Source organism: Cetorhinus maximus, chromosome 5 (genome assembly GCF_964194155.1).
Source record: "Cetorhinus maximus chromosome 5, sCetMax3.hap1.1, whole genome shotgun sequence".
NCBI lineage: Eukaryota > Metazoa > Chordata > Chondrichthyes > Lamniformes > Cetorhinidae > Cetorhinus > Cetorhinus maximus.
This window is the reverse complement of record NC_135883.1, coordinates 109,968,806-109,996,072: the sequence shown is the minus strand read 5'-3', so window position 1 is coordinate 109,996,072 and position 27,267 is coordinate 109,968,806. Positions and strand designations below refer to the sequence as shown.

At 40.7% G+C, this 27,267-nt stretch overlaps 1 protein-coding gene across 9 annotated transcripts in view; it reads left to right on the top strand.

The window, feature by feature from the left end:
• usp45 (ubiquitin specific peptidase 45) overlaps window positions 1-27,267 on the top strand; it is a 191,370-nt gene that overhangs the window by 56,947 nt on the left and 107,156 nt on the right. For 8 of the 9 annotated variants that reach the window (XR_013576634.1, XM_078542307.1, XM_078542308.1 and 5 more), the window contains one exon: window positions 26,167-26,303. Coding sequence is in view for 8 of the 9 variants with exons in the window: in XM_078542307.1 (XP_078398433.1) it covers window positions 26,167-26,303 (137 nt within the window). In the remaining variant the exon portion in view is untranslated. Of the gene's footprint in view, window positions 1-14,809; window positions 14,980-26,166; window positions 26,304-27,267 lie in introns of those variants that run through there. The other variant, XM_078542309.1, reaches the window with a different exon arrangement.

The following is a 27,267-nucleotide window of genomic DNA, read 5'->3' as shown; positions in this document are numbered from 1 at the left end:
TGAGTTAATAAAGAAGTACAGGCTAATGCTATGCCTGAAAATTGAAGGAGAGAGGAAAGATTAAAAGAGTTAGAGTTGCACTCTTTTGAGTCACTATTTTATACTCATGCAAGGAACACAAGTTAGCATGCAAGTACAACAAGCAATTAAGAAGGCAAATAGCATGTTGGACTTTATTACAATGGGATGGGAGTATTAGAATAAAGAAGTCTTGCTACATTTGTACAGGACTTTTTGTGTTTAATGTAGACTAACGTAGCAGTCAATTTTTACACAGCAAATCAATTAATTACCAGACAATTTGTTTCTGTGGGTGCTGATTGATGGAGAAATATTGACTAAAAACACACGGAGAATTCCCTGCCCTTTGAAATAATGTCAATTGAAATAATGTTTTACATCCGTGGGGCAGGCAGCCACTGTATCAGTTTAATGTCTTAACCAAAAGGTAGTGTGTCCACCTATGCAACACTCCCTCTGTGCTGAAGTGACATGTTTTGTGTTCCTGACCTAGAGTCCTTAAGCCTCTATGATGCAGATGAGAGTGTTACCAACTGAGCTAAGCTGACACTTGGAGGCCTGCAAATTAGTTGTTTGTCAGCCCTCCAAATCTGAAAATAACACATCCCACAGAATGACACCAGGAAAGGGAAGAAATACTGAATGCAAGAATGAGTAAAATTTAATTTCATTAATTTTGACGTTTTAATTGTTTCTGCTGTACAGATTAGTTTGATAACTCCAGATACTGAGCATTATGAGCATGGTGATTCAGTTGTTGTGATACTGATCTAGCATCCATATGGGATGAATTCAAATCTCAGAATCACAATTTGTGAAATTTGAATTCAAAGAAAATCTAGTAATTTGTTTGTGCCAGAAAATAGCAGTGAAAACTGCAAGATTATAGTAAAAATTCAAATGATGCATCAGTGTTCTTCAATGAAGGGAACCTGTCACCCCCACCTGTTCTGGCCTACATGTGACGTACTAATGGTTGACTCTTTATGTGCTTAGGCTAGCTAAGGGCGATAAATACTGCCTTGTCGGTGCCAAACGAATCCCGAAATCAGTTATTTTTTTAAAAGAAATGTTGAGGTAGATTTTTCACCTGGGTGTAAAACCAACAGATTGGCTGCTTATTTTAGAAACCGCTTGGTTTTCCTTTGTTTTTTCAATGGGAAAAAAATTGCAAGGTTTCTATGATGGATGGCAGATTTACACCCATTTAGCAAATTAAAATTCTATAGCGCTAATATCAAACAATGTTGGAATTTGAAAGGATGACATCTTGGTCCAATAAATCTTGTCACTGAGCTAATACAAGGAATATAGTGCATGGGAAAAAAACTTAATGCAAAATATAAGAACATAAGAAATAGGAACAGGGGCAGACCATTTGGCCCCTCAGGCCTGCGCCGACATTCAATAGTATTATGGCTGATCATCTTGTGTTTCGATTTCCACATTCCCATCTAACCCCAGTAACCTTTGATTCCCTTGCCTAACAAGAATCTACCTATCTCTGCCATAAAAATATTCAATAACCCCTCCTCCTCCACCTTCTGAGGCTGAGAATTCCAAAGTCGCCCAACCCTGTGAGAGAAAAGATTTCTCCTCAGCTCTGTCCTAAAAGAGAACCCCTTAATTTTAGAACAGCACCCCCTAGTTCTGGACTCACCCACAAGAGGAAACACCCTTTCAATGTCTACCTTGTACACTTGAATCAAATCACCCCTCGCTCTTCTAAACTCCAGTGGAAGCAAGCCCCAAATTGTCCAACCTTTCCTCATAAGACAACCCACTCATTCCAGGTATCAATCTAGTAAACCTCCTTTGAACCGCCTCCAATGTATTTACATCCTTCCTTAAATTAGGAGACCAAAACTGCACACGGTATTCGAGGTGTGGTCTCACCAATGCCCTGTATAACTGAAGCATAACATCCTTATTTTTATGTCCAACCCCTCTTGTAATAAAGGATAGCATTCCATTAGCCTTCTTAATTACTTGTTGTACCCGCATACTAACTTTTTGTACTCGTGTACTAGAACCCTCTGTAACTCAGAATTATGCAACCGTTCTCCATTTAAGTAATACTCTGCTTTTTTTGTCCTTACTACCAAAGTGAACAACTTCACATTTTCCCACATTAAACTCCATTTGCCAGATCTTTGCCCACTCACTCAACCTATCTATATCCATCTGCACCTCCTCATGTCCTCTTCACAACAAATTTTCTGACTTATCTTTGTGTCATATGCAAATTTAGCTACCATGTCTTCAAACTCCTCATCTAAGTCATTGATGTAAATCGTAAAAAGTTGAGGCCCCTGTGGGACTCCACTCGTCACATCCTGCCAATCAGAAAAAGACTAATTTATGCATACTCTAGTTTCTGCCAGCCAGCCAATTTTCTATCCATGCTAATATGTTACCCCCTACACCATGCACTTTTATTTTCCGTAATAATCTTTGATGTGGTACCTTATCAAATGTCTTCTGGAAATCCAAGTACAGTACGTCTACAGGCTCCCCTTTATCCACTGCACATATTACTCCTTCAAAAAACTCCAATAAATTGGTTAAACATGATTTTCCTTTCACAAAACCATGCTGACTCTTTCCAATTGCCTTGAGCTCTTCTAAGTGCCCAGCTATAACCTCCTCAATGATCGATTCTAACAACTTCCCCACGACAGACGTCAAGCTAACTGGCCTATAGTTTCCTCTTTTCTGCCTCCCCCCTCCTTCTTGAATAGAGGGGTTATATTTGCTAATTTCCAACCTGATGGAACTATTCCAGAATTTTGGAAAATTAACACCAGTCCATCGACTACCTCATTAGCCACCTCTTTTAAGACCATAGGATGTAGTCCATTGGGACCCGGAGACTTGCCAGTCCACAGATGCATCAATTTGCTCAGTACCATTTCCCTAGTAATTTCAATTTCACCAAGTTCCTTTCCCCCGTTTGCCTCCTGATTTGTAGCTATTACTGGAATGTTTTTGTCTCCTCTGTAGTATCTTTTGTATCCTCAATGATGGAGGAGCAAAGCACATCAGTGCAAAAGAGATAAGCTGAAGCATTTGCAACCATCTTCAGCCAGAAGTGCCGAGTGGATGATCCATTTCTGTCTCCTCTGAAGGTCCCCAGCATCTCAGATGCCAGGCTGTAGCCAATTTGATTAATTCCACATAATATCAAGAAACGGCTGAAGGCACTGGATACTGCAAAGGTTATGGACCCTGACAATATTCTGGCAATAGTACTGAAGACTTGTGCTCCAGAACTTGCCGTGCTCCTAGCCAAGCTGTTCCAGTACAGCTACAACACTGGCATCTACCCGGCTCTGTGGAAAATTGCCCATGTATGTCCTGTATACAAAAGCAGGACAAATCCAACCAGACCAATTACCGCCTCTTCAGTCTACTCTTGCTCATCAGTAAAGTAATGGAAGAGGTCATCAACAGTGCAATCAACTGGCACTTGGCTTAGCAATAACCTGCTCACTAATGCCCAGTTTGGGTTCCACCAGCGCCACTCAGCTCCTGACCTCATTACAGCCTTGGTTCAAACATAGACAAAAGAGCTGGACTCCCGAGGTGAGGTGAGAGTGACTGCTTTTGACACCAAGGCCGCATTTGATCAAAGGAGCCCTAGCAAAACTGGAGTCAATGGGAATCAGGGGAAAGCTCTCTTTTGATTGGAGTCAAACCTAGCACAAAGAAAGATGGTTGTGGTTGTTGGAGGTCAGTCATCTCAGCTCCAGGACATCACTGCAGGAGTTCCTTAGGGCAGTGTCCTCAGCCCAACCATCTTCAGCTGCTGCATCAATAACCTTCCTTCCATCATAAGGTCAGAAGTGGGGATGTTTGCTGATGAATGTTCAGCACCATTCGCAACACCTCAGATAATGAAGCAGTCCATGTCCAAATGCAGCAAGACCTGGACAATATCGAGGCTTGGACTGGCAAGTGGCAAGTAACATTCATGCCACATGAGTGCCAGGCAATGACCATCTCTAACATGATAGAATCCAACCATCATCCTTTGATGTTCTGTGGCATTACCATCCCCCACAAACCTGGGGGTTACCATTGACCAGAAACTGAACTGGATTCGCCATATAAATACTGTGGCTACAAGAGCAGGTCGAAGGCTAGGAATCGTGCAACGAGTAATTCCCCATAACCTGTCTACCATCCACAAGGCACGTGTCAGGAGTATAATGGAATACTCCCCACCTGCCTGGATGAGTGCAGCTCCCAGAACACTCAAGAAGTTTGACACCATCTAGGACAAAGCAGCCCACTTTCACAAGCACATTCACAAGCATTCATTCCCTCCACCGACGCACAGTAGCAGCAGTGTGTACCATCTACAAGATGCACTGCAGGAATTCACCAAGACACTTTAGACTGCACCTTCCAAGCCCACGATCACTACCATCTAGAAGGACAGGGGCAAGGACAAGGATACATGGGAACACCACCACCTGGAAGTTCCCCTCCAAGTCACTCACCATGCTGACTTGGAAATATATCCCCGTTCCTTTACCGTCGCTGGGTCAAAATCCTGGAACTCCCTAACAGCACTGCTGGTGTACCTACACCACGCAAGCTGCAGTGGTTCAGGAAGGCAGCTCACCACCACTTTCTCAAAGGCAGCTAGGGGTGGGCAATAAATGCTGGCCCAGCCAGCGAAGCCCACATCCTGTGAATGAATATTTTTTAAAAAGCGAACGCAGAAGCACAATATTTGTTTATTTCTTTCACCACTCCCTTAATAACTCTCCACTGTCACATTCAAAAGGACCAACACTCACGTTACTTACTCTTTTCCTTTTATAAGTATCTGTTTTTACATTTCTAGCTAGCTTTCACTCGTACTCTAATTTCATTTTCCTGATTAACCTTTTAGCCATTCTCTGCTGTTCTTTATATTCTGTCCAGTAATCTGTTCTGCCACTCACCTTTGCGGAGTTGTATGTTTTTTCCTTAAGTTTGATGCTTTCTTAAACTTCTTTATTTAACCACGCGTGGTCTGTCCTCCCCTTAAAATGTTTCTTTATAGCTTTCCACTTCACTTCAGCTAGCTCTGCTTTCATCCCCAGATTGTTGCCCTTATTTAAGCTTAAGATACTAACCTTAGACCCACTCTTGTAAAATTCAGTCATATTGTGGTCGCTGATACCTAGCAGCACCTTTACTCTGAGCTCATTAATTAATCCTGTGACGTTACACAATACCAAATCTAATATAACCTGTTCTCTGGTTGGTTCCAGAACATGCTGCTCAAAAGCATTCTAAGAACTCCTCATCCAGGCTACACTGCCAATCTGATTTTTCCAGTTCACATGTAGATTAAAATCACCTATGATTATTGCCGTACCTTTATCACAGGCAAACAATATTTTCTTTTGAATACTTTGTCCTACATTGTAGCTACTTATATGTTCCCCTTGCCTGTTTTTAAAAGCTATTTTTCAAGTTCATGGGGCAGGTTGTTTAGCACTAAAGTGAGGAGAAATTTCTTCACTCAAAGGGTTTTGAATCTTTGGAATCTTCTATCCTCGGAGGATTATGGATGCTTAGTCATTGAATATATTTAAGGCTGAGTTTGACAGATTTTTGGTGTCTCAGAATCAAACAGCATGGAGAGTGAGTTGTGGCAGAAGATCAGCCGTGGTCATATTGAAAGGGGGAGCTGGCTTGAGGGGCCCTATGATCCCGCTCCTATTTCTTATGCTCTTGGTTTGTACCGATGGAGAATAATCTTGAGACGAAAGGGATCATTACAGTTTGAAGCACACCATTTGACGAGCATAGATGTGCTTGGATAATACAAACCCCTGATGTTTCTTTAAGGACATCCACCAGATGGAATAGTTAGCACAATGTTTGTTCCTGAATCATGTTCAGGAGCTGTAAATTAATTCCTTAATAATGCATTGCGTGAATTTTATTGATATGCAGCAGAATTCCTCTAGTTACTGTTTTAAGAAGCCAACAGCATCCTGTAGACATTCAGGTATCAAAGCTAGGTTAACATATGTTTTTCCTGCCAAACTTGCTGTTTGGAATTATGAGTGGTATCAGCTAAGCAGATCCACTCTTGGAATATGATGATTTCCTTGGTATGTTGAACAATTTCTAGGTAAAAAATTCAGGTTAATATTGAGATTCACAACAATAAGTTAATTAGTAATTGTATTTTGTGAAAACTTGGTGAATAATTATTTTGCAAAAAAAACCTCTTTGCCACATTGCCTTTTATAAAAAGCTGTATTCCCCCTTTCCATTAATTTCGATCTTGTACAGTAAGCCCACACTTGAAGTTGTGTTCCTGAAATCCTGAAAAGTGCAGCTTTAAGTGAAACAACTTTGTAAATCCGATTTTCCCAATAAAACCAATGGAAAAGCTGTTGTACGTACAAGCATAAGAACATTCTGTAAGGTTCTATAAGACCTTTACCATCAGAAAAAAAATTAAAACTTTATACTCTGTAAGTTGAAATACTTTACATTGCTAAATTCCTAAATTGATAAATTAAATAACTTTTTAAATAAAATAAATTTAACAATATAAAAGAAAAATGCTAACTTTCTACTTAACTCCTGCTTGCCACCAATCCTGTTTGCTGAACCTCCTGCTTGTTGAACTTTCCACTCGCTGCCTCTCCTGCTTGCAGCCAATTCTGCTCGCCGAACCTCTACTTGCCACACAACCCATTCGCTGACCCTCCCTCTCGTTGACCCTCAGGTTCATGGTCTCTGCTACTCCCTGATCCTTCCTCTCACTCCCAATGCGTCTGCTGCTCCCTGACCCTTTCTCTCGCTGCCAACCCCCTGGTTTGTGGCCTCTCCTGCTATCTGGCTCTCCCAGTTGCTGTGGACCTTTCCTTTTGTGAACCTCCCTCTCCTTGCCTCTGCTGCTTGCCGCTTTCCTCTCCTGAACCCTTGCTGTGGGCGAGAGACCGGTGAGAGGCAGGAAGAGCAGCTTCAATTTGCAAGAGGTAAGCCACAAACTGGAGGGTCGACAGCAAGTGGGAGCATCAGGGAGTGGCACAGGTGGGCCGGAGGGTCAGCAGCAAGAGGAAGAGTCAAGGAGTGACAGAGGCTGCTCCAAAATGGTGCCAAACTGGTCACGTGGCCCTACATCAGACCTGGTGCAAAACAACTTTAAAAAGAAGCTTCTGTTAACTGATCGACGTTACAGTGGAACAACTTAAAACTGGGCCATTTAAAATGGCAACTTACTGTACAGTAACTTGTAAGGAGAAAATTTGTTAAATTCATAACAATATAACAAAAAATGTTTCTAGAATGTTTAGAATTCAAACAATTTTTCAGAGCACTATCTGAAGAATTTGAAGATGTGGACTATTCAGAGACTATGAAACATGCTATTTTTCTGATTATTTTGTGTTCTGATAAGGTTTAAACTAAAGAGCATAAATATTAAAGAAACCAAAGATATTTAGTACTAAGAAAATTTATTTTACGATAGAACTGTGCCGTGCTCTTATGAACTCTCAGGCAATAGCTAATTGAGTATGTACGTTCACAGTAAGCCAGGAAATTCACACATCTCTTTGTTTAAGGATGGAACATCAACAGGTATTTTTATTGCAAAATAATTATTCACCAAGAACTATCTCATTCCAGCTGCAATCTTTTTTCTGAGTTTAAAAATAAAGAAGCTTATTTATTATCCCATCTCACCTACAAAACACATTGATCATGGACAGTAAGAAAATACACAAGTTCTGTCTGACAACTGTTAGAAAGACATATTCCCTGCACTTCCAAAGCTTTGCTAATATTACTTTTTTTGTTACAAAATTTATCACAGTAGTACAGCTATCCTGCCAAAATTTTTATCACTTGAATAGAATAATAGAAATTTGCAGCACAGAAAGAGGCCATTCATCCCATCTTGTTTGTGCCAGCCAAAAAAGACTATCCAAACTAATCCTATGGTTCAGTTCTTGGTCCGTAGCCTTGTAGGGCATGGCAGTTCAAATGCATAGCCAAGTATGTTCTAAATGCAATGTGAATTTCTGCCTCTACTACTCTTTCAGATAGTGAGTTCCATCACTTTCTGAGTGAAAAAATTCTCCTCTCAATGAATACGACCAATTGCTTCAAATATATACCTTATAGTTACTGACCTCTGATAAGGGAAATAGGTTCTTCCTTGCTATTCTATCTGCACTCCTCACAATTTTATACACATTAATTAAATCTCACTCACTTTCTGCTGCTCCAAAGGAAACAAAGCCGTCCTATCCAATCTTTCCTCATAGCTAAAATTCTCTGTTCCTGGCAACAGCCTTGTAAACCAACTTTTGTACCATCACAAGTGTGACCACATCCTTCTTGTAATGTGGTGACCAGAACTGTACTTAGTACGGTAGTTGATGCCTAACAGGTGTTTTATATAATTTTACCATAACTTAGTCTCAGCTAATCAAGGGAAATGCCTTCTTATCCAGCTTATTTATTTGCCAGTCCTTTTCAGAGATCTATGGACATGCACTCCAAGGTCCGTATGTTCCCCTACAATTTTCATTGTCCTACAATCAGTTGTGTATTCCTGTTCCTTATTTGCCCTACCTACTTCGCACTTCTTGGGTCTGAATTCCATTTGCCACTTATCTGCCCCTGTACAGTCCGTTTCATTGATATTTTCTTGCTTTCTTCTTTACTATCAGCCACACAATTTTTGTATCATCTGCCAACTTCTTAATGCCTGCTCCTTTTAAGTTCAGATCACTGAAATATTCTATGAAAAGCAAAGAACGTAGTACTGAGCAGATCCCTGCTGGAAACAGCTGTTCAGTCACAGAACCACCTTGGCTATACATTTGAACCACCCTTTGCTTCCTGCATTTTAGAATTTTTAATCCACTTGCCCTTGGATCCCATGGATCCAGTGATTCTGACCAGTCTGCCATTTAAGACTCTGTGAAAAGTCTTGCTACCAATCCCAAAATCCAGAAGGACCTGAAAACCGGTCACATCTGAAGCTGCCTTGTTAATGTTGAAATTGTGCTGCTGTCGATAATGCTTCAAGTTGGTCATTAAGCACAGCCGACCCCAACTGGGGAAGGATTAGGGAGTCACTTTTTAAAAAATGCGTTCACTTGCATGTGGGCGTCACTGGCTAGGCCAGCATTTATTGCCCATCCCTTGTTATTAAGAGTCACATGTAGGCCAGACCAGGTAAGGACCGCAGATTTTCTTTAACATGTGACAATCAGCAATGATTTCATGGTCATTATCAGACTTAATTCCAGATTTTTATTGAGTTCAAATTCCACCATTGCCATGGCAGAATTCGAAGCCTAGTCTCCAGAGCATTATCTTGGGTCTCTGGATCACCAATCCAGTGACAATACCACTATGCCACTGCCTCCTCCTATTGCAAGAGTATATAAACCTGGGTGACTGGAGGGAACTGGGAGGGAGTCTGTGACTTTACTGTTTTGGAAGTAACTCTGTTTAAGGTACAGGCTAGCTTCAGATATACAATTATTGTTAGGAAATAGAGATAGTTTAAGTAAGTTATATTTGTATTTGGGTGTAAGGTATATGTTTAAGTTTAAGTTTAATTTCCAGTTTTTTCTATTTCTGGGTTAAAAGATGAAACCGGGATCGAGTTTCATTTTTGAATGGAGACAGCAAGTCTTAGGCTTTGTTTATGTGCCAGCATTCTAAGGAAATTTTACGACTCTTGAAGGGAAGTTAAAACAAACACAAGATTTTTTTAAAAACTGTGCTGTTGCCTGGCAACAGGAGGCCCCACAGAGATAGAGAAAACTATAAAAGCAGTTTCAGTTCAGTTGAAGCCAGGATTCCAGAGGCTAGACAGCAGAGGGACAGATAGCAAGTCCCAAACTAAAATTGAAGCCATCTGCCAGGAGAAGCTGGTCACAGGAGAAGGAACTGCAGAAGCAGGTTCCAGAAACTAAAGAAGGAAGCCCCCAAAACCAGGCGAGTGGAACAGGAAAGGTCCCAAGTGGACAGCCTAGTCAAAGGACAAGGACAGGAATCTAGAAAAGGTCCTGTTCTGTGGAAGTGAAAATAAGGAGACCATAAGACATAGGAGCAGAAATTAGGCCATTCGGCCCATCGAGTCTGCTCCGCCATTCAATCATGGCTGATAAGTTTCTCAACCCCATTCTCCCGCCTTCGCCCCGTAACCTTTGATCCCCTTACCAATCAAGAACCTATCTATCTCGGCCTTAAATACAATTTAAATCTCATACCTGGCCTCCACAGCCTTCTGTGGCAATGAATTCCATAGATTCACCACTCTCTGGCTAAAGAAGTTTCTCCTCATCTCTGTTCTAAAAGGTCTTCCCTTTACACTGAGGCTGTGCCCTCGGGTCCTAGTCTCTCCTACTAATGGAAACATCTTCCCCACGTCCACTCTATCCAGGCCTTTCAGTATTCTGTAAGTTTCAATCAAATCCCCCCTCATCCTTCTAAACTCCATCGAGTATAGACCCAGAGTCCTCAAACGTTCCTCATATGTTAAGCCTTTCATTCCTGGGATCGTTCTCGTGAACCCCCTCTGGACCCTCTCCAGGGCCAGAACATCCTTCCTGAGGTACGGGGCCCAAAATTGCTCACAATATTCTAAATGTGGTCTGACCAGAGCCTTATAAAGCCTCAGCAGCACATCCCTGCTTTTATATTCTAGTCCTCTCGAAATAAATGCCAACATTGCATTTACCTTCCTAACTACCGACTCAACCTGCAAGTTAACCTTAAGAGAATCCTGGACTAGGACTCCCAAGTCCCTTTGCACTCCAGATTTCTGAATTCTCTCTCCATTTAGAAAATAGTCTATGCCTCTTCTTTCTACCAAAGTGCATGACCTCACATTTCCCCACGTTGTATTCCATCTGCCACTTCTTTGCCCATTCTCCTAACATGTCCAAATCCTTCTGCAGCCTCCCCGCCTCCTCAATACTACCTGTCCCTCCACCTATCTTTGTATCATCTGCAAACTTAGCCAAGATGCCCTCAGTTCCTTCATCTAGATCATTAATGTATAAAGTGAAAAGTTGTGGTCCCAACACTGACCCCTGCGGAACTCCACTAGTCACCGGCCACCATCCTGAGAAGGACCCCCTTATCCCCACTCTCTGCCTCCTGCCAGACAGCCAATCTTCTATCCATGCTAGTACCTTGCCTCTAACACCATGGGCTCTTATCTATCTGAGCAGCCTCCTGTGCGGCACCTTGTCAAAGGCCTTCTGGAAGTCCAAGTAGATAACATCCATTGGCTCTCCTTTGTCTAACCTACTCATTACCTCCTCAAAGAATTCTAACAGATTTGTCAGGCATGACCTCCCCTTGATGAAACCATGCTGACTTTGCCCTATTTTACCATGCACTTCCGAGTATTCTGAAATCTCATCCTTAATAATGGACTCTAAAATCTTACCAACGACCGAGGTCAGGCTAATCGGCCTATAATTTCCCGTCTTTTGCCTCACTCCCTTCTTAAACAGGGGGGTTACATTAGCGATTTTCCAGTCCTCTGGGACCCTCCCTGACTCCAGTGATTCCTGAAAGATCACCACTAACGCCTCCACTATCTCTTCAGCTATCTCCTTCAGAACTCTGGGGTGTAATCCATCTGGTTCAGGCGATTTATCCACCTTCAGACCTTTCAGTTTTCCTAGCACCTTCTCCTTGGTAATGGCCACCATACTCACCTCTGCCCCCGAACTCTCTTGAACTTTGGGGATGTTACTCGTGTCTTCCACAGTGAAGACTGACGCAAAGTACCTATTCAGTTCCTCCGCCATTTCTTTGTTCCCCACTACTACTTCTCCAGCGTCATTTTCCAGTGGCCCAATGTCCACTTTTGCCTCTCTCTTACCCTTTATATATCTAAAAAACTCTTGCAATCTTCTTATATATTACTGGCTAGTTTACCATCATATTTAATCTTCTCCCTCTTATTTCTTTTTTAATTGTCCTCTGTTGGTCTTTGAAGGCTTCCCAATCCCCTGGTTTCCCACTGCTCTTCGTCGCATTGTATGCTTTCTCTTTAGCTTTTATGCTGTCCCTGACTTCCCTTGTCAGCCATGGTTGCCTCATCCTCCCTTTAGTATGCTTCTTCTTGCTAGGGATGAATTTTTGCTGTGTCTCCCAAATTACTCCCAGAAACTCCTTTCATTGCTGTTCCACTGTCTTTCCTGCTAGGCTCATCTCCCAGTCAATTCTGGCCAGCTCCTCCCTCATGCCTCTCAAATTGCAGGGTGAATTCTATCATATTATGGTCACTTCCTCCTAAGGGTTCCTTCACCTTAAGCTCCCTTATCAAATCTGCCTCATTACACATCACTAAATCTAGAATTGCCTGTTCCCTAGTGGGCTCCAACACAAGCTGCTCCAAAAAGCCATCTCGTAGACATTCTACAAATTTCTTTTCTTGGGATCCACTACCAACCTGATTTTCCCAGTCTACCTGCATATTGAAATCCCCCATGATCACTGTAACCTTGCCTTTCTTACATGCCTTTCCCATCTCCTGGTGTATCTTATGCCCCACATCCTGACTACTGTTTGGAGGCCTGTACATAACTCCCATTATGGTTTTTTTTACCTTTGCGGTTCCTCAACTCTACCCACACAGATTCTACATCATCTGACCCTACGTCATTTCTTGCTAGCCATTTAATTTCATTTCTTACTAACAAAGCAACCCCACCACCTCTGCCAACCTGCCTATCTTTTCAATAGGATGTATATCCTTGGATATTTAGCTCCCAGTCCTGATCCCCTTGCAGCCATGTCTCCGTGATGCCCACCACATCATACCTGCCAATTTCAATCTGTGCCACAAGCTCATTTACCTTATTTCGTATACTGCGTGCATTCAGATACAACACCTTCAGTCCTGTATTTCCCGTCCCCTTTCTCATTGTCGTCCCTTTATCTGATGTGCGTGAAGTTAGATTCCTAGCCCTTTCCAAACACTCTGTCCTATTTTGTGTTCTGGGGACTTTAATAGCCGCTCCTGGGCTCTCCCTTCTTTTCAGTTTTTTCATAATTTTCCATGAAGTTGAATCCACCCCCCCCACTCCCCCCAAACACACTAACCTGCTGCTTTGCTTCCCATTAGTCATACTTCTTGGAGTTTTACCGCCCCCCCCACCCCCCCGCCCCACTTTCTAGTTTAAAGTCCTATTGACCACCCTATTTACCCTTTTCGCTAGAACATTGGTCCCAGATCGGTTCAGGTGGAGACCGTCCCAACGGTACAGATCCCTTCTGTTCCAATACTGATGCCAGTGTCCCATGAAATAGAACCCCTCTTTCCTGCACCACTCCATTAGCCACGTGTTTACTTCCCTTATTCTTGCGTCCGTATGCCAATTTGCACGTGGCTCGGGTAGTAATCCGGAGATTATAACCCTTGAGGACCTGTTCTTTAATTTAGTTCCTAGTTCCTGATAATCCCCAGACAGGTCCTCTTTCCTAGTCTTACCTATGTTATTTGTCCTGACGTGGACCACAGCAACTGGATCCTCCCCCTCCCTCTGCATTATCCTTTCAAGCCGGTCAGAGATGTCCTTCACCCTGGCACCGGGCGGGCAACATACCATGCGGGACTCTCGATCCGGCTTACAAAGGATGCTATCAATTCCCCTAATTATAGAATCCCCTACAACTACCACTTGTCTTTTTGCTCCCCCCTCTTGAATGGCCTCCTGTGCCACGGTGCTGTGGTCAGCTGGCTCATCCTCCCTACAGCCCTGTTCCTCATCCACACAGGGAGCAAGTACCTCGTACTTGTTGGACAAGGTCAAGAGCTGAGGCTCCTCTGTTCCTGAACACAGGATCCCTCTACCTGCCTCACTTGCAGTCACACCCTGCTGACCCTGACCACTGACTGAACTTGAGGTACTTAATCTACCGTGTGTGACCAGAGAGGAAGGTTTCAAGCTTAAAGCGAGAAAGCTGCAGGACGCAGATTTGATGCGATATAGGCGTGTGAGAAGTCAGAAGATCCAAGAGGACAGCTGAAGATCTGTAACTCTTTAGTATGGACATATGAAGCAGTGGTGTTCTGTTGGCAATGCTGGGTCAGCAAGGGAGAGTGCGTGGAAGAAAGTTTGAATGCACATGGCGATCCAGGGGAGAGGAACATTGGGAGGAGATTTCAAAACCCTGGAGGTGGACCATTGTGGAAGGCGTCGAAGAGAAAGCTTGGGAGAAGATTCCAGAGCGAGTTCTTCGAGAGTGGAGTTTGGAAACCCTCGCGTGAAAGATGGAGTTTAGTGAGACCAGTTGCCTCATGGTGTGACAAGCATCTGGGCAGAGTTGAGGAGAGATCCATAGCATCTGTTTGAGGCGGCCTCTGTCAGAATGTGTTTGAGTGTGGGGTGCCTGGCCACAAATTGCCTATTGATTTACATGGACTGTACTTAAGAGAGTATAAGAGCTTTTGTAACTTGTGTTATCCTTCCGAATCTGTGTATATCTGTAAGATATAGTTGTGGATGAAGGAGTATTGTAATATAGTTAATCTTTTCTTGTTTAATAAATGTTTTATTCTTTTGTTAAAAGTTCAACTGCTGACTCCTGTGACTCTGTTCAGTAGCCACTCTGCACGTACCTAAACGAAAAATAAAATTAAGGATCTATCAAGCTGGGTTCCACCCTGGGATCAGGCTTGTCCAGTAGTAACATCAGCTGGGATCATAACATTATTGGAATTAACATGGTAGCAGAGGATGGTTGACATAGCATTCTTTTTATCTAAAATGTTAGGTGAAATACTACATGAGGGAAATGATGAAATAAATTTCCAATAGAATGCTGTATTGACAATCGATCCCTTTGGAATAACGTACACTCCACAAAGAGTACGAATGAAAAAAGATTACGAATTGATGTTGCAAGTCTTAAACAAATGGTGGAGAAAAAGGAAATCTCTAAGCTCTGGTGAGTTGATACAAGCCAACAATTATCAGATTGTTTCACCAAAAGGAATGCTTGTAGTGAAAAATTGTGGGAGGTATTAGCAGAAGAATGACTCAGGATGTTAATATGGGTGATTTATTTTTCTATTTTCAGTTTTTTTCTGAAAAGGAAATGCACTTTTTTTTAAAAGCAAAAAAAAACGGGAATCTGTTAATGTTGAAATTGTGCTGCAATAGAATACATGCTTTAAGTTGGTAATTAAGCACAGCTGTCCCCAACTGGGAAAGGATTAGGGAGTCATTGCAAGAGTACATAAACCAGTTCACGCTGGCTGACTGGGGGGAACTGGGAGAGTGTAACTTTGCTGCCTTGGAAATAAACCTGTTTTAAGGTACAAGCTGGCTTCAGACTCATTCTTCCTCAACATACAATTATAGAAATTAACATCGTGCCCTGGGTAGCAATTTGAATAAAACCCTTTTATTTATTTTTTATACTTTATTTTATGAATTATAAGTACATGCTAGGCCTAGGACCCAAAATCCATTCAATTCCCAAATACGGCACACATCCAGTCCCGAGCTTCCTGCATATGGAGTCTTGTATCTGTGGATGACTTCAAAATTCTCTGTACCTTCACCGTCCAAACCCCTTGTTACCTCCTCAAAAAATTCAACCAAGTTGTCAGACACGGCCTTTCCCTGACAAATCCATGCTGACTGACCTTGGTTAATCTGTGCCTTTCTCAATGACTAGTAATATTGTCCCTCAGAATTTTTTCCAGTAATTTGCCTATCACTGAGGTTAGATTGATTGGCTTGTAATTACTGGATTTATCCCTTTCTCCCTCTTTAAACAGTGGTGCATTGTTTGCCATAATTAGCAGTCTGCACCATGTCAGTAGGGTATTGGAAAATGATGGTCAGAGATTCCGCTATTTTCTATCCTGCATCTCCTAACAACCTAGGATGCATTTTATCTGGGCCTGGTGATTTATCCGCTTTCAAAGATGCTAAACTCCTTAATATTTCCTATCTACTTTGTTTTTCCCATCCAGTATTTCACACTCCTCTCCTTAACTACATTGCCTGCAATGTTGTTTCAATGCTGTCTGCCCTCCTCCCCCTGTTGATTTTACTTGACAATATTTTTCATGCTCTCTCTGCTTTTGTAATTTCCTTTTTAATTTCACCCTTGCACTAATCAATACTCTAAGCTTTCTGTAGTATTCAATGCTTGGCAACTGATATAAGCTTTCCTTTTTTGCCTTATCCTACCCTGTATGCTCTGTATTAGGTACTGGCTAAAAAAAAGTTTCTTGAGTGCGTTTTAAGAATTTTTATCCCTATACCTTTTATAACGATTCCATCTCAGTTAATGTTAGGGTAGCTGAAATCCCCCTACTATTACTGACCTATTGCTTTTCTAATTCCCAGAAATCTGCTTTTTTAAAAATCCTTTTGCAGGATGTGGCAAGGCCAGCATTTGTTGCCCATCCCTAATAGCCCTTGAACTGAGTGACTTGCTCGGCTATTTCAGAGGGTAGTTAAGAGTCAACCTCATTGCTGTTGGTCTGGAGTCACGGGTAGGCCAGACCGGGTCCGGTCGGCAGATTTCCTTCCCTAAAGGACGTTAGTGAACCAGATGGCTCTTTACAGCAATCGATGATAGTTGTCATGGTCACCATTACCGAGACTAGTTTTATTTTCCAGATTTATTAATTGAATTTAAATTCTGCCAGCTGTTGTGATGGGATTTCAACCCATGTCCCCAGATCATTGGCCTGGGCCTCTGGATTACTAACCTAGTGACATAACCATTACACCACCGTCCTTACATGTACTTGTATTTCCCTCTGACTGTTTTTGAGCCTGTAGTACATTCCGAGCAATTTGATTAGCCCCTTTTTATTTGTTCTCCAGTTCAACTCGTATGGCCTCATTTGATGATCCTTCTAGCATGTTATCCCTTTTCATAGCTCTGAATACGAACAAACATAGGAATTAGGAGTAAGCCATTTGGCCCCTTGAGCTAACTGTTCACTCTTGTATGCACATGCGCTCTCACACCCGCTCGCTCTCGCATGCTGTCTTGTGTGTGCTCTCTCTCTTGTGTGATCTCTCTCACAGGCGCTCACTCCTCTTGCAGGTGTGCTGCCTCACGCATGCCTCTCTCTCTCTCTCTCTCTCTCTCTCTCTCTCTTGCTCTCCCTCACTCACATGCTCATTTTCACCAGCATGTGGCATGGGAGTAATTCAGAGAGAACTACTGAGATTCTGGGGTTTTTTTCGTTCATGGGCCAGCGATTATTGCCCATCCCTAATTGTCCTATTCAGAGGGCATTTAAGAGTCAACCACATTGCTGTAGGCCTGGAGCCACATGTAGACTATGACTCATCAAAAGAAGCTAGATTTGAAATGCTAATTACGTTAACATGGCTGAAGTGTTAGAATGTAAGGTGAGGAGAATTTGCATTTTTAGATAAATCAGGGCAATTTAAATTTCAGAGATGGTAGGATGTTTACTCCTAGCCAGAGAAGTAGGCCAAGCAGCGTGTTTATTTTTCCCAAAGGTTACTGATAATTTTAGCACCTTGAAAAGATTTATATAATGAGAAAGATAAAGTTCCAAAGACATATGGGAACAATGGAATTTACATTAAAAGGGAGAAACATGTATCAAGGAGAATGAAGCTGTGTCAGGGAAGGCATTGTAAGATCTACCAGAAATGTGAGAAGTCTCCAGTATTTGTGCATTAAGCCTGCTGTCTACAGAAACCGAAGCTGGGAAACGCCACTTTGAATTCTACTGTCCAGGGTATTGTGTTGACTTGCCTGGATCTGTTTAAAATCTATTTTTTTCACTGTTGCCTTAACGGGGATGCAACTGGAAGCCAGATTAATTAGGGGTTTTAGGAGTTATTATAGTAGTAATTTGTAGACAAATGTATTTGCTTGTTATACAAAACCATTGCAAAACCATTGTGACCACATGATCAAGTTCCCCTCGTGGATTTGACCTGCCTGGCACACATCATCTGCTGCGTTATAACACATTCTACATATGCCAATGATACTGATTTGGGTCACAACTTCTGGCTGTTAACCCATTGTCTTTAGCCTCATTTAAATAGCTTTGGCCTTAGTTAACATTACCAGCCACCTCATTTTCCTGTACAAGTGACTTTTATGAAAACTTCTATATGCTGCAGTGTAAGTACAAAAATTTGAAGCAAACAGCCAAATTACTTATTCTCTGTAAATAAGCTTCGTAGTGATTATATTCATCTTTAAATAACATGGTATAAAGGGACCATTTTGTTAATTCACCAATGAAGTATATGATGATTTCTTATCTTCCAATTTGAGACATTACTCCATTCACCTTTACACTGTGGTTTCCGGAACCTATTAAATCCTTAGGTTTTTAACATGCTTCTTATTTTTACATGTATTTCCCATCAATACTTAACACTAGATGCAAAGTGTTCTTATTAGTTGTTGACAGTCACTTTAGCATTATAAAAGTTGTGAAATATTGCACAAATCCAGCCAACTCCATGTATTCCTTAGGCTAGGAATTAATGAAGCCCATCTCCTTGCCCACTCAGCTCTTAAGTGATATGGCACATAGATCAGCTAGGTCTCCATGCTGGTTGCAGTTACTGCTGGGAAATTTCAGACATCTGTTTAGCTTTCTAGTTTGAATCAAACAGTGCTTTCTTTTGCAGCTGGGACCAACACAACAGATCTTGTGCTGGCGGCGAAAAACTTTCAGCTGTCATCTGTGATCACAGATGACTGCAACTATGTTCACAGTTGAATATTTAATACCAATCCCTATTGAGACTTAAGATAAGTACTTTTATACAGCAGCTTAGGGTATTTGTATGATTGTACCAAAGTAAACATTGGATGTCACTTATTGGATATTCTTCCTAATTGAAACATTTAATTACTTAAAATGTTGCATTTATTAAGTTTTTAACCAATAGGTAACCTAGAGTTGCAAACAAATCTTAGCATAAATTAAGATGTTTGGGACTCCAGGTTCTTGATGATCTATTTATGTTTAAAATGCTCTTTCTATGCTTTAACAAATGATGCTGACGAAAATTCCTTTGATTTTTTGCCTTCTCCTCAGACATTTGAGAGTTTTTGTTTCTGATTTGTTTCGAATTATTCCAAGTGATTTGGGGCAAATCAGAAAAATGCTATTTTTTTGAGTCTGTAATGCTTCCATGTTGCCAAGTAACTAGAAGGAACTGTTTTTTCTTAGATGTATAGTACTTGCATATCTTTTATAAATTTGTTTACATTCACATTACACATTGCAGTAATTTACATAGCTCCCAACCTAATCCCAATACCAAATAGAACTCCGCTCTCTATTTTCTGAAGGTACTGTTACCTTCATGATGCACTGGCTCACTCCTCTGTTACCTTTCAGGTAACAACCTCCTTTGCAAGCATAGGCATTGTAATATCTGTCCATTCACCACCTCTCACAAGGTCCCCAGAAACCCCGTACATGTAAGGAAGCAATTGACATGTACTTATTTGATTCTCATACACTAAATCCACTGTTCTGTAAAGAAAATACCATTTTTCAAATATTACTGTGGGACACTGTGAAGCAGGCTTGTGGGGGTTGTGTGTATGTTTGTGTGTGTGTGAGACTAATTTAATTAAACTGAAGACCGTCAGACTGCAAGGTTTAAATCATCAAAGGGTTAGGTGTAAAAGCAGGCAATTTGAAGTTGAGATGAACAACTAAGATAGGATACCAGTCGATACAATATGAATAGGAATTTGCATTAGGAGATAAATGAGGAGTTGAATTTTTCGCTGTTGAATTTCAAAGAGAAAAAAGGAAGTTTTACAAGTGGCAAAGATCATAAATGAATAAAGCAAAGTTATTAAGTTTATTTTTCCCGAAAGTAGTGCCCATAAAGACAACAGGAAAGATTTTATATTCTGGGAAAGGTAACTTCCAAAAAAAGTTTAAGAACAATGGGTTTAAAGATGAAAGGGAAAAAACATAGTTAAGGAAAGATTGAAAGCTATATTAGGGGCTTTGCCATGTGAGATCTTGAAGAGTGTGCTGTGCAAGCACAGACCGGTGATGTAAGCAGCCTCTAGCCAACCCAGAGAAGTGTTTCAAAAACAAAAAATGCAGGTAAGACTCAGCAGGTCTGACAGCATCTGTGGAGAGAAAGACAGAATTAACGTTAACTCTATCTTTCTCTCTACAGATGCTGCCAGACCTGCTGAGTCTTTCCTGCATTTTTTGTTTTTGTTTCAGATTTCCAGCATCCGCAGTATTTTGCCTTTACCAGAGAAGTGTTTGTTTGTTCCAGAAGGCAATGTTTTGTTACACGCCTTGGATTTCCATTATCGAGTGAGAGGGAGAGAGAAGCCTATGCAATACCTTCCCTATAGCAACAGTGGATGCCTTGCAGTAATATTACTGGATTTTGTTTATAGATTAAGAATCTATATGGATTGTTGCCTGGAAAAGGTGTTTATTTGTGAGTCTAGCTAAGTAGAATTTTTTTTGTGAAATGTTGTACGACTAAATTTAACTGTGAAACTGTAGCCTTGTGTGTGTTTAAGTTTTATTTTCTTTTGCTAATAAATGTTTTAATTTAATATTTAAAATCTCCAAAAGTGGTAGTGGAATATTTACTTCTGATTTCAGTACACATACCTTCTCGTAATAAATACGAATTGCAAATTGTTGTGATACCTTGACCAAGTTTCCCTTTGGGATTTGGTCAGCCCAGCAGTTACCACCTGCCATAGCATAACAAAATTGGGGGCTCTTTGTGGGATTTTAAAAAAAAAATCCTTGATTGGCTTGGAGCTGGTGAATCTAAAGGCCGCGAGTGCGAGAAGAACACTGAATTCAGGAGTTGGTGTTGAGGGATTTTAAAGTGGTTAGATTGCGAACATGGCTTTAGCAATTGCAAAGGCTTTTCTGGGAGTGGAAGATGTAACCCTGACTGGTTTACAAAAAGTAACTAAGGCTCAGTTAACAGAGCTGGTGGATAGGATTAACTGCAGGGGCGAGGAAAGCAGATGTAGTTGAAGTAATAGCGCAGCATTTAAAAATGGAAGGGATACTAGAGAGACCGCAATCTGCAAAGGGTGAGTTATTTGAATTGGCCAAGGTTCAGTTGCAAATGAAAATATTTGAATTGGATGCGAAAGAAAAAGAAAGACAACGAGCATTTCAAAGGGATCAAGCAGAAAAGCAGGAGAGAGACAAGACAGGAAAGGGAATTGGAAATGGAAAAGTTAGCAAGGGAGGAAAGAGAAAAGGAATGAGAAAGAGAATGCCAGCTTAAAAGACATGGCTTTAAAAAAGAGACCTCAGATGATGAGGAAGATTCTGATGGTGAAATGACCACCTTCAACCCAAATCCTAGTGGGGAGATATTTAAATTTGTCCAGGCTCTTCCAAAGTTTGTGGAAAGGGATGTAAAGGCTTTCTTTATTTCATTTGAGAAGATAGCTAAGCAAATGAAATGGCCGCAAGAAATCTGGACATTGCTTTTACAGAGTGCGTTCGTAGGTAGAGCTCGTGAGATATATGCATTGCTGTCAAAAGAAGTATCTGTGGATTATGATGTAGTAAAAAAAAGGCTATTCTGAGTGCATATGAGTTGGTTCCTGAGGGATACAGGCAGAAATTTGAGAATGTAAGGAAACAGCCTGGACAGACTGGTATTGATATTGAGAGAGTAAAACAAAGTAATTTTTACAGTTGGATACGGGCATTAAAAGTAGAGACAACATATGAAGCTCTAAGCGAAGTAATTCTTTTGGAAGAATTTAAAGATTTACTTACTTCGATAGTTAGAACCTATGGCGAAGAACAGAGGGTTAAAACAGCTAGGCAAGCAGCAGAGATAGCTGATGATTATGAGCTGGTCCATAGATCAAAACCCTTTTTCCATCACCCCTTTAAATCCTAGAAGGATAGAAAGTGGGAAGATGAAAGGCAGATAGTCAGGGAAGCGAAGGGACAACTGGGAATTCTCAGGAAATTTCCCCTCAGATCAGAAAGGAAGGTGCTGAGGGTGGAAGTGACACTTGAAGACTTAAATGTTTCCATTGTAATAAGGTTGGACACAAAGTCAAGTGTTGGAGGTTACATGGAAAACCAGTTGCTTTTGTGCAAGTAGTAAAGAAGGGACAGGTAGTAGCTAAAGAAGTGGGAATACGTTCACAAGTTACCCAAGGGAATGTCGAAGGCAGACTACAGAGATTTTTTAAGATTTTATATGTAATGGGAAAGTCTGTCCATGTGTACAGGTTGGAGCAGGCAAAGATATCAAAATTTTAAGGGACACAGGGGCTAGTCAGTGCTTAATGTTATGGGATGGTGCTATTTGTTGTCCAGAGGCGTTTTTGAGGAAAGAGCATTAATAAAGTGGAAATCATGGAGAAACTAAACATATTCTATTGTGTAAGGTAAAGTTAAAAAGGTTGAAAACAGTAGGTGAGGTGTATGTTGGGGTAGTGGAAAAATTGCCCACTTCAGGGGTTCAATTTATTCGAGGAAATAATTTGGTTGGGTTACAAATGTTGGTGATGCCTACTGTAGTCAAGCAGCCTGTGGCGACGCAATCACCAGAGGTCTTGCAGAAAGAGCATCCTGAATTGTTTCCAGATTGTGTAGTAATGAGATCATAAACTCACGGTTGAAACAAGAGGAGGAAGAATCTAAAAGACAGGGGAAGAATGCTGACATCCAGTTAGCTGATCTGCCTTTGAAAAGATTGTTCAGGAAGAGAAGGTTGGAGAGATGATGCTGAAGTATTTAGCTCAGTGAAATTAGTACAGTTACAGCAGAAGTATTCACAAATAAAGCAGTTATACCAGACAGCTTATTCTGAAACAGAGGCAGAATGTATTCCAGAGTGTTATTACTTTAAAAATAATGTGTTAATGAGGAAATGGAGAACTCCTCATGCTCTGGCAGATGAAAAGTGGGCGGTAGTACATCAAATAGTAATACCATCTGGATATAGAAATGAAATATTAAGAGTGTTTCATGAAATTCCAATAGCTGGACAATTAGGAATTAGGAAAACTCATGCTAAAATACAAAAACATTCCTATCGGCCTGGACTGCGTAAAGATGTAGTCAAATTCTGACGAACATGTCACACATATCAGGTGATAGGGAAGCCTCAAGCAGTAATTAAACCTGCACCTTTAATTCTGATTCCAGCATGTGAGGAACCTTTTACCAGGGTCCTGATTGATTGTGAAGGGCCCCTTCCTAAAACCAAAAGTGGAAATCAGTATTTGCTGACAATTCATGGACATGTCACTAGATTTCCGGAAGCAATACCTTTATGAAATATTACAGTAAAGAGGATTGCAGAGGAGTTGACTAAATTCTTTACAAGATATAGGTTACCAAAAGAAATACAGTCGGATCAGGGTTCGAATTTCATGTCACATCTGCTTAAGGAAGTAATGAACAGCCTAGGAATAAAGCAGTTTAAGCCCTCAGCCTATCACCCTGAATCACAAGCTGCTTTGGAGAGATGGCATGAAACTTTAAAGACTATGATAAGAGCATATAGTCAAGACTACCCACAGGACTGAGATCGAGAGATTCCATCCTTGTTGTTTGCTATTAGGGATGCCCTAACAAATTAACAGGGTTTAGCCCTCTTGAATTAATCTGTGGTCATGAAGTAAGGGGACCAGCCAAGCTGATTCAGGAGAAGCTAGTGGGTCAAAGTTCGGAAACTACTCTCCTGGATTATAAGACAAAATTCAGAGAAAGATTGAACAGAGCATGTGAATTAGCTAGGGAACATTTAAAGATATCACAGAAGAGATGAAGACAAGTGCAGATAAGAGAGCACAGGCTCATAGATTTGTTGCTGGAGGAAAGGTCTTGTTGCCAGTGTCAGGTAAACCATGAAAGGCAAAGTTTAGTGGGCCTTACTGGGTTGAAAAGAAATTGAGTGAAGTAAATTATTTGATAAATACTCCAGATAGAAGAAAGAGCTAGAGTGTGTGTCATGTAAATATGCTTAAAAAGTACTTTGATAGGGAAGATAACCAAAATGAGGTATTAGTAGTGGTAGATAAGGAAAAGGAGATAGAAATGAAGGATTCTGAAATTGACGTTCCTCTGATTAATTTGGACAGTGAGAACGTGCTTAAGAATCTAAATGTGATACTGAGTTACCTTCCAGACAAGTGTCAAAATGATTTGAAAAAGATATGGCAGTCACTCAAAGCTATTTGTGCAAGTAAGCTGGGGAAAACAAATTTGGCTATACATGACGTAGATGTGGGGGATTCAATTTCAATAAGGCAACATCCTTATAGATTAAATCCAGTAAAATTACCCCAAGTGCAAATAGAAACTGAATTCATGCTTCAGAATTACACCATAGAGTCTAGTTGCAGTAACTGGAGTTCACCCATCATGATGGTACTGAAACCGGACAGAACACACAAGTTGTGTGTGTATTATAGAAAAGTGAACGCAGTGGCGAAAGCAGATCCATTTCCTATTCCACGGCTGGAAGATTGCATTGAGAAAGTGGGACAATCGGAGTTTATCACAAAGAATGGCTTGCTGCGAGGTTATTGGCAAGTACCCTTATCGGAAAAAGCGAAAGAGATATCAGTTTTTATAACGCCAGATGGGCTACATCAGTTCAGATTTATGCCATTTGGTATGAAGAATGCACCTGCAACATTTCAAAGACTAACAAACAAAGTAATTGCAGGACTGAGCAATTGTGCTGTTCATATTCACGACTTGGGAGTTTTCAGTCAAACGTGGGAGGAGCATTTACAACATCTAAAAGAACTGTTTGATCAACTGCAAGAAGCAAATTTGGTGGTGAACTTCGCTAAGAATGAATTTGTGAAAGTGCAAGTTATATATCTAGGCCATGCTGTTGGATATGGTCAGGTGGCCCCACGAGATGTGACAGTAAGAGTCATCATGAATTTCCCAGTGCCTACAACAAAACGGGAAGTTTTGAGATTTCTAGGCATGAGTGGGTTTTATTGGAAGTTTGTACCAAGTTTTTGCAGTGTGATTGCTCCATTGACTGAACTACTAAAAAGGAACAAGAAATTTCAATGGACATGAGTGTCAGAATGCATTTGACAGTTTAAAAACTGTGTTGATTACTACACAAGTTTTGGCAGCACCTAATTATGCCAAGCAGTTTAAGTTGGCTATTGATGCAAGTAATGTAGTATTGGTGCTGTGTTGTTACAAGAAAATGAAACAGGAATTGAAAAGCTGACAGGATATTTTTCACAGAAGCTGAATGTACATTAGAAAAGATACTCAACCATCAGAAAAGAGACTCAAGGTCTGGTGTTAGCATTGCAGCATTTCAAGGTTTATGTTGCAAGTAATTCTTCAGAAATGACTATTTATACAGACCGCAAACCTTTTAGATTTCTGTAAAAGTTTCGAAACCAGAATGCCAGACTGTTCAGATGGAGTTTCTCTTTGGGATCTGGTCAGCTCGGCAATTACCACCTGCCATATCATAACAGTTCACATTGCATTTCCTCCATACTGGAGCACCCAAACACAGATTAAAGCGCCACTTTGCCATCTGTCCACAAGTACACCTCCAAACTCCCTGTTGTTGGCTGCTTCAACTATGGTATAGTTGCAGAGGCTTTTGAAGTGCTTAATCAGGTGCTTGATTTGGTTGTGTCTTAAATAAACTGCCTCATTAGAATCTAGAAACATGAAAGTCTGTGGATGGAACCATATCCATATCTTGTTGATGTTGTTCCTCCTGTTTGTGTCATTGCCAATTCTGCATTCCAGTTCTTGATTCTCATAGCTGTTTCAAACCCTACAGTTTCAAATGTAAAAACATTTAATTTAGTAGACAGATTAGCTGCTGTATATTCTGAACATAGTTCAGGATTTCTGTATATTTGACTTCAAGCAGATCAGAATGTAAAATACAGTTCTATAGTATGTAAGTGTGACAAATTTAAGGCAGGGGATTGGTGGGATAAATCCTTGTGTATTATTTTAAACAAAAGAAAATTTGAAGTATGTTTGAAATGTTTTTGAATAGTAAATGTGTCTGTTGTCCACATAAACACGTTAAACACGTATTTAATAATACCAAAGTACAAAATATTGCCAATTTTTGTGAGACTTATCTTTGACTCTTTTTATAGGTTCATATTCTAAATCGATGAAGGTTCGAGATGAAAATTCAGATAGCAGTGAAACTGTGAGAGGAAAACACGTGGCTGTTCCAGTCAAAGGACTATGCAATTTAGGAAACACTTGCTTCTTTAATGCTGTTATGCAAGTAAGAAACTGAAACAAAATATTTCCCTCTTCTCTATGTTCCTAGTTTGTTCACTTCTGTTTTTTACTTCCATTTCATTATCTCTGCACCAGTGAGCATCTGGAGTAACACCACTTTTCAAGAAGGGAGGGAGAGAGAAAACTGGGAACTACAGACCAGTTAGCCTGACATCAGCCATCAGGAAAGTGCTGGAATCTATTATTAAGGAAGTCTTAATGATTTATGTAGAAAATTTAGCATGAATAGAACAAGTCAACATGGTTTTACTAAAGGGAAATCCTTTTTGACAAATTTATTAGAGTTTTTTGAGGATGTAACTAGCAAAGGGGAACCAATAGATGATGTATACTTGGATTTCCAAAAGGTATTTGATAAGGTGCCACACAAAAGACGAATACACAAGATAAGGGCTCATGGAGTTGGTGGTGATGTATTAGCATGGGTAGAGGATTGCTTAACAGGCAGGAAGTGCAGAGTAGGGATAAACAGGGCATTTTCAAGGTGGCAAACTGATCAGTGGAATGCCACATGGATCAGTGCTCGGGCCTCAGTTATTCACAACCTATATTAATGACTTAGACAGAGAGTAAAGTATACAGGTTTGCTAGCAATACAAAGCTAGGTGAGAATGCAAGCCATGTGGAGGACACGAAGAGGCTGCAAAGAGATATAGACAAGCTAAGTGAGTGGGCAACAAGGTGGCAGATGGAGAATAATGTGGGGAAATATGAGGTTATTCATTTTGGCCATATGAATAGAAATGCAGAATATTTTTTAGAAGGCTTGAAACTTTGTGCTTGTACAAGGAATATGAAAAGTTAGCAAGCGGGTGCAGCAAACAATTTTGAAAACAAATGGCATGTTGACCTTTATTGCAAGGGGATTACAAGAATTTTATGGGGCTTTGGTGAGACCACACCTAGAATACTGTGTGCAGTTTTGGTTTCCATATTTAAGAAAGGAT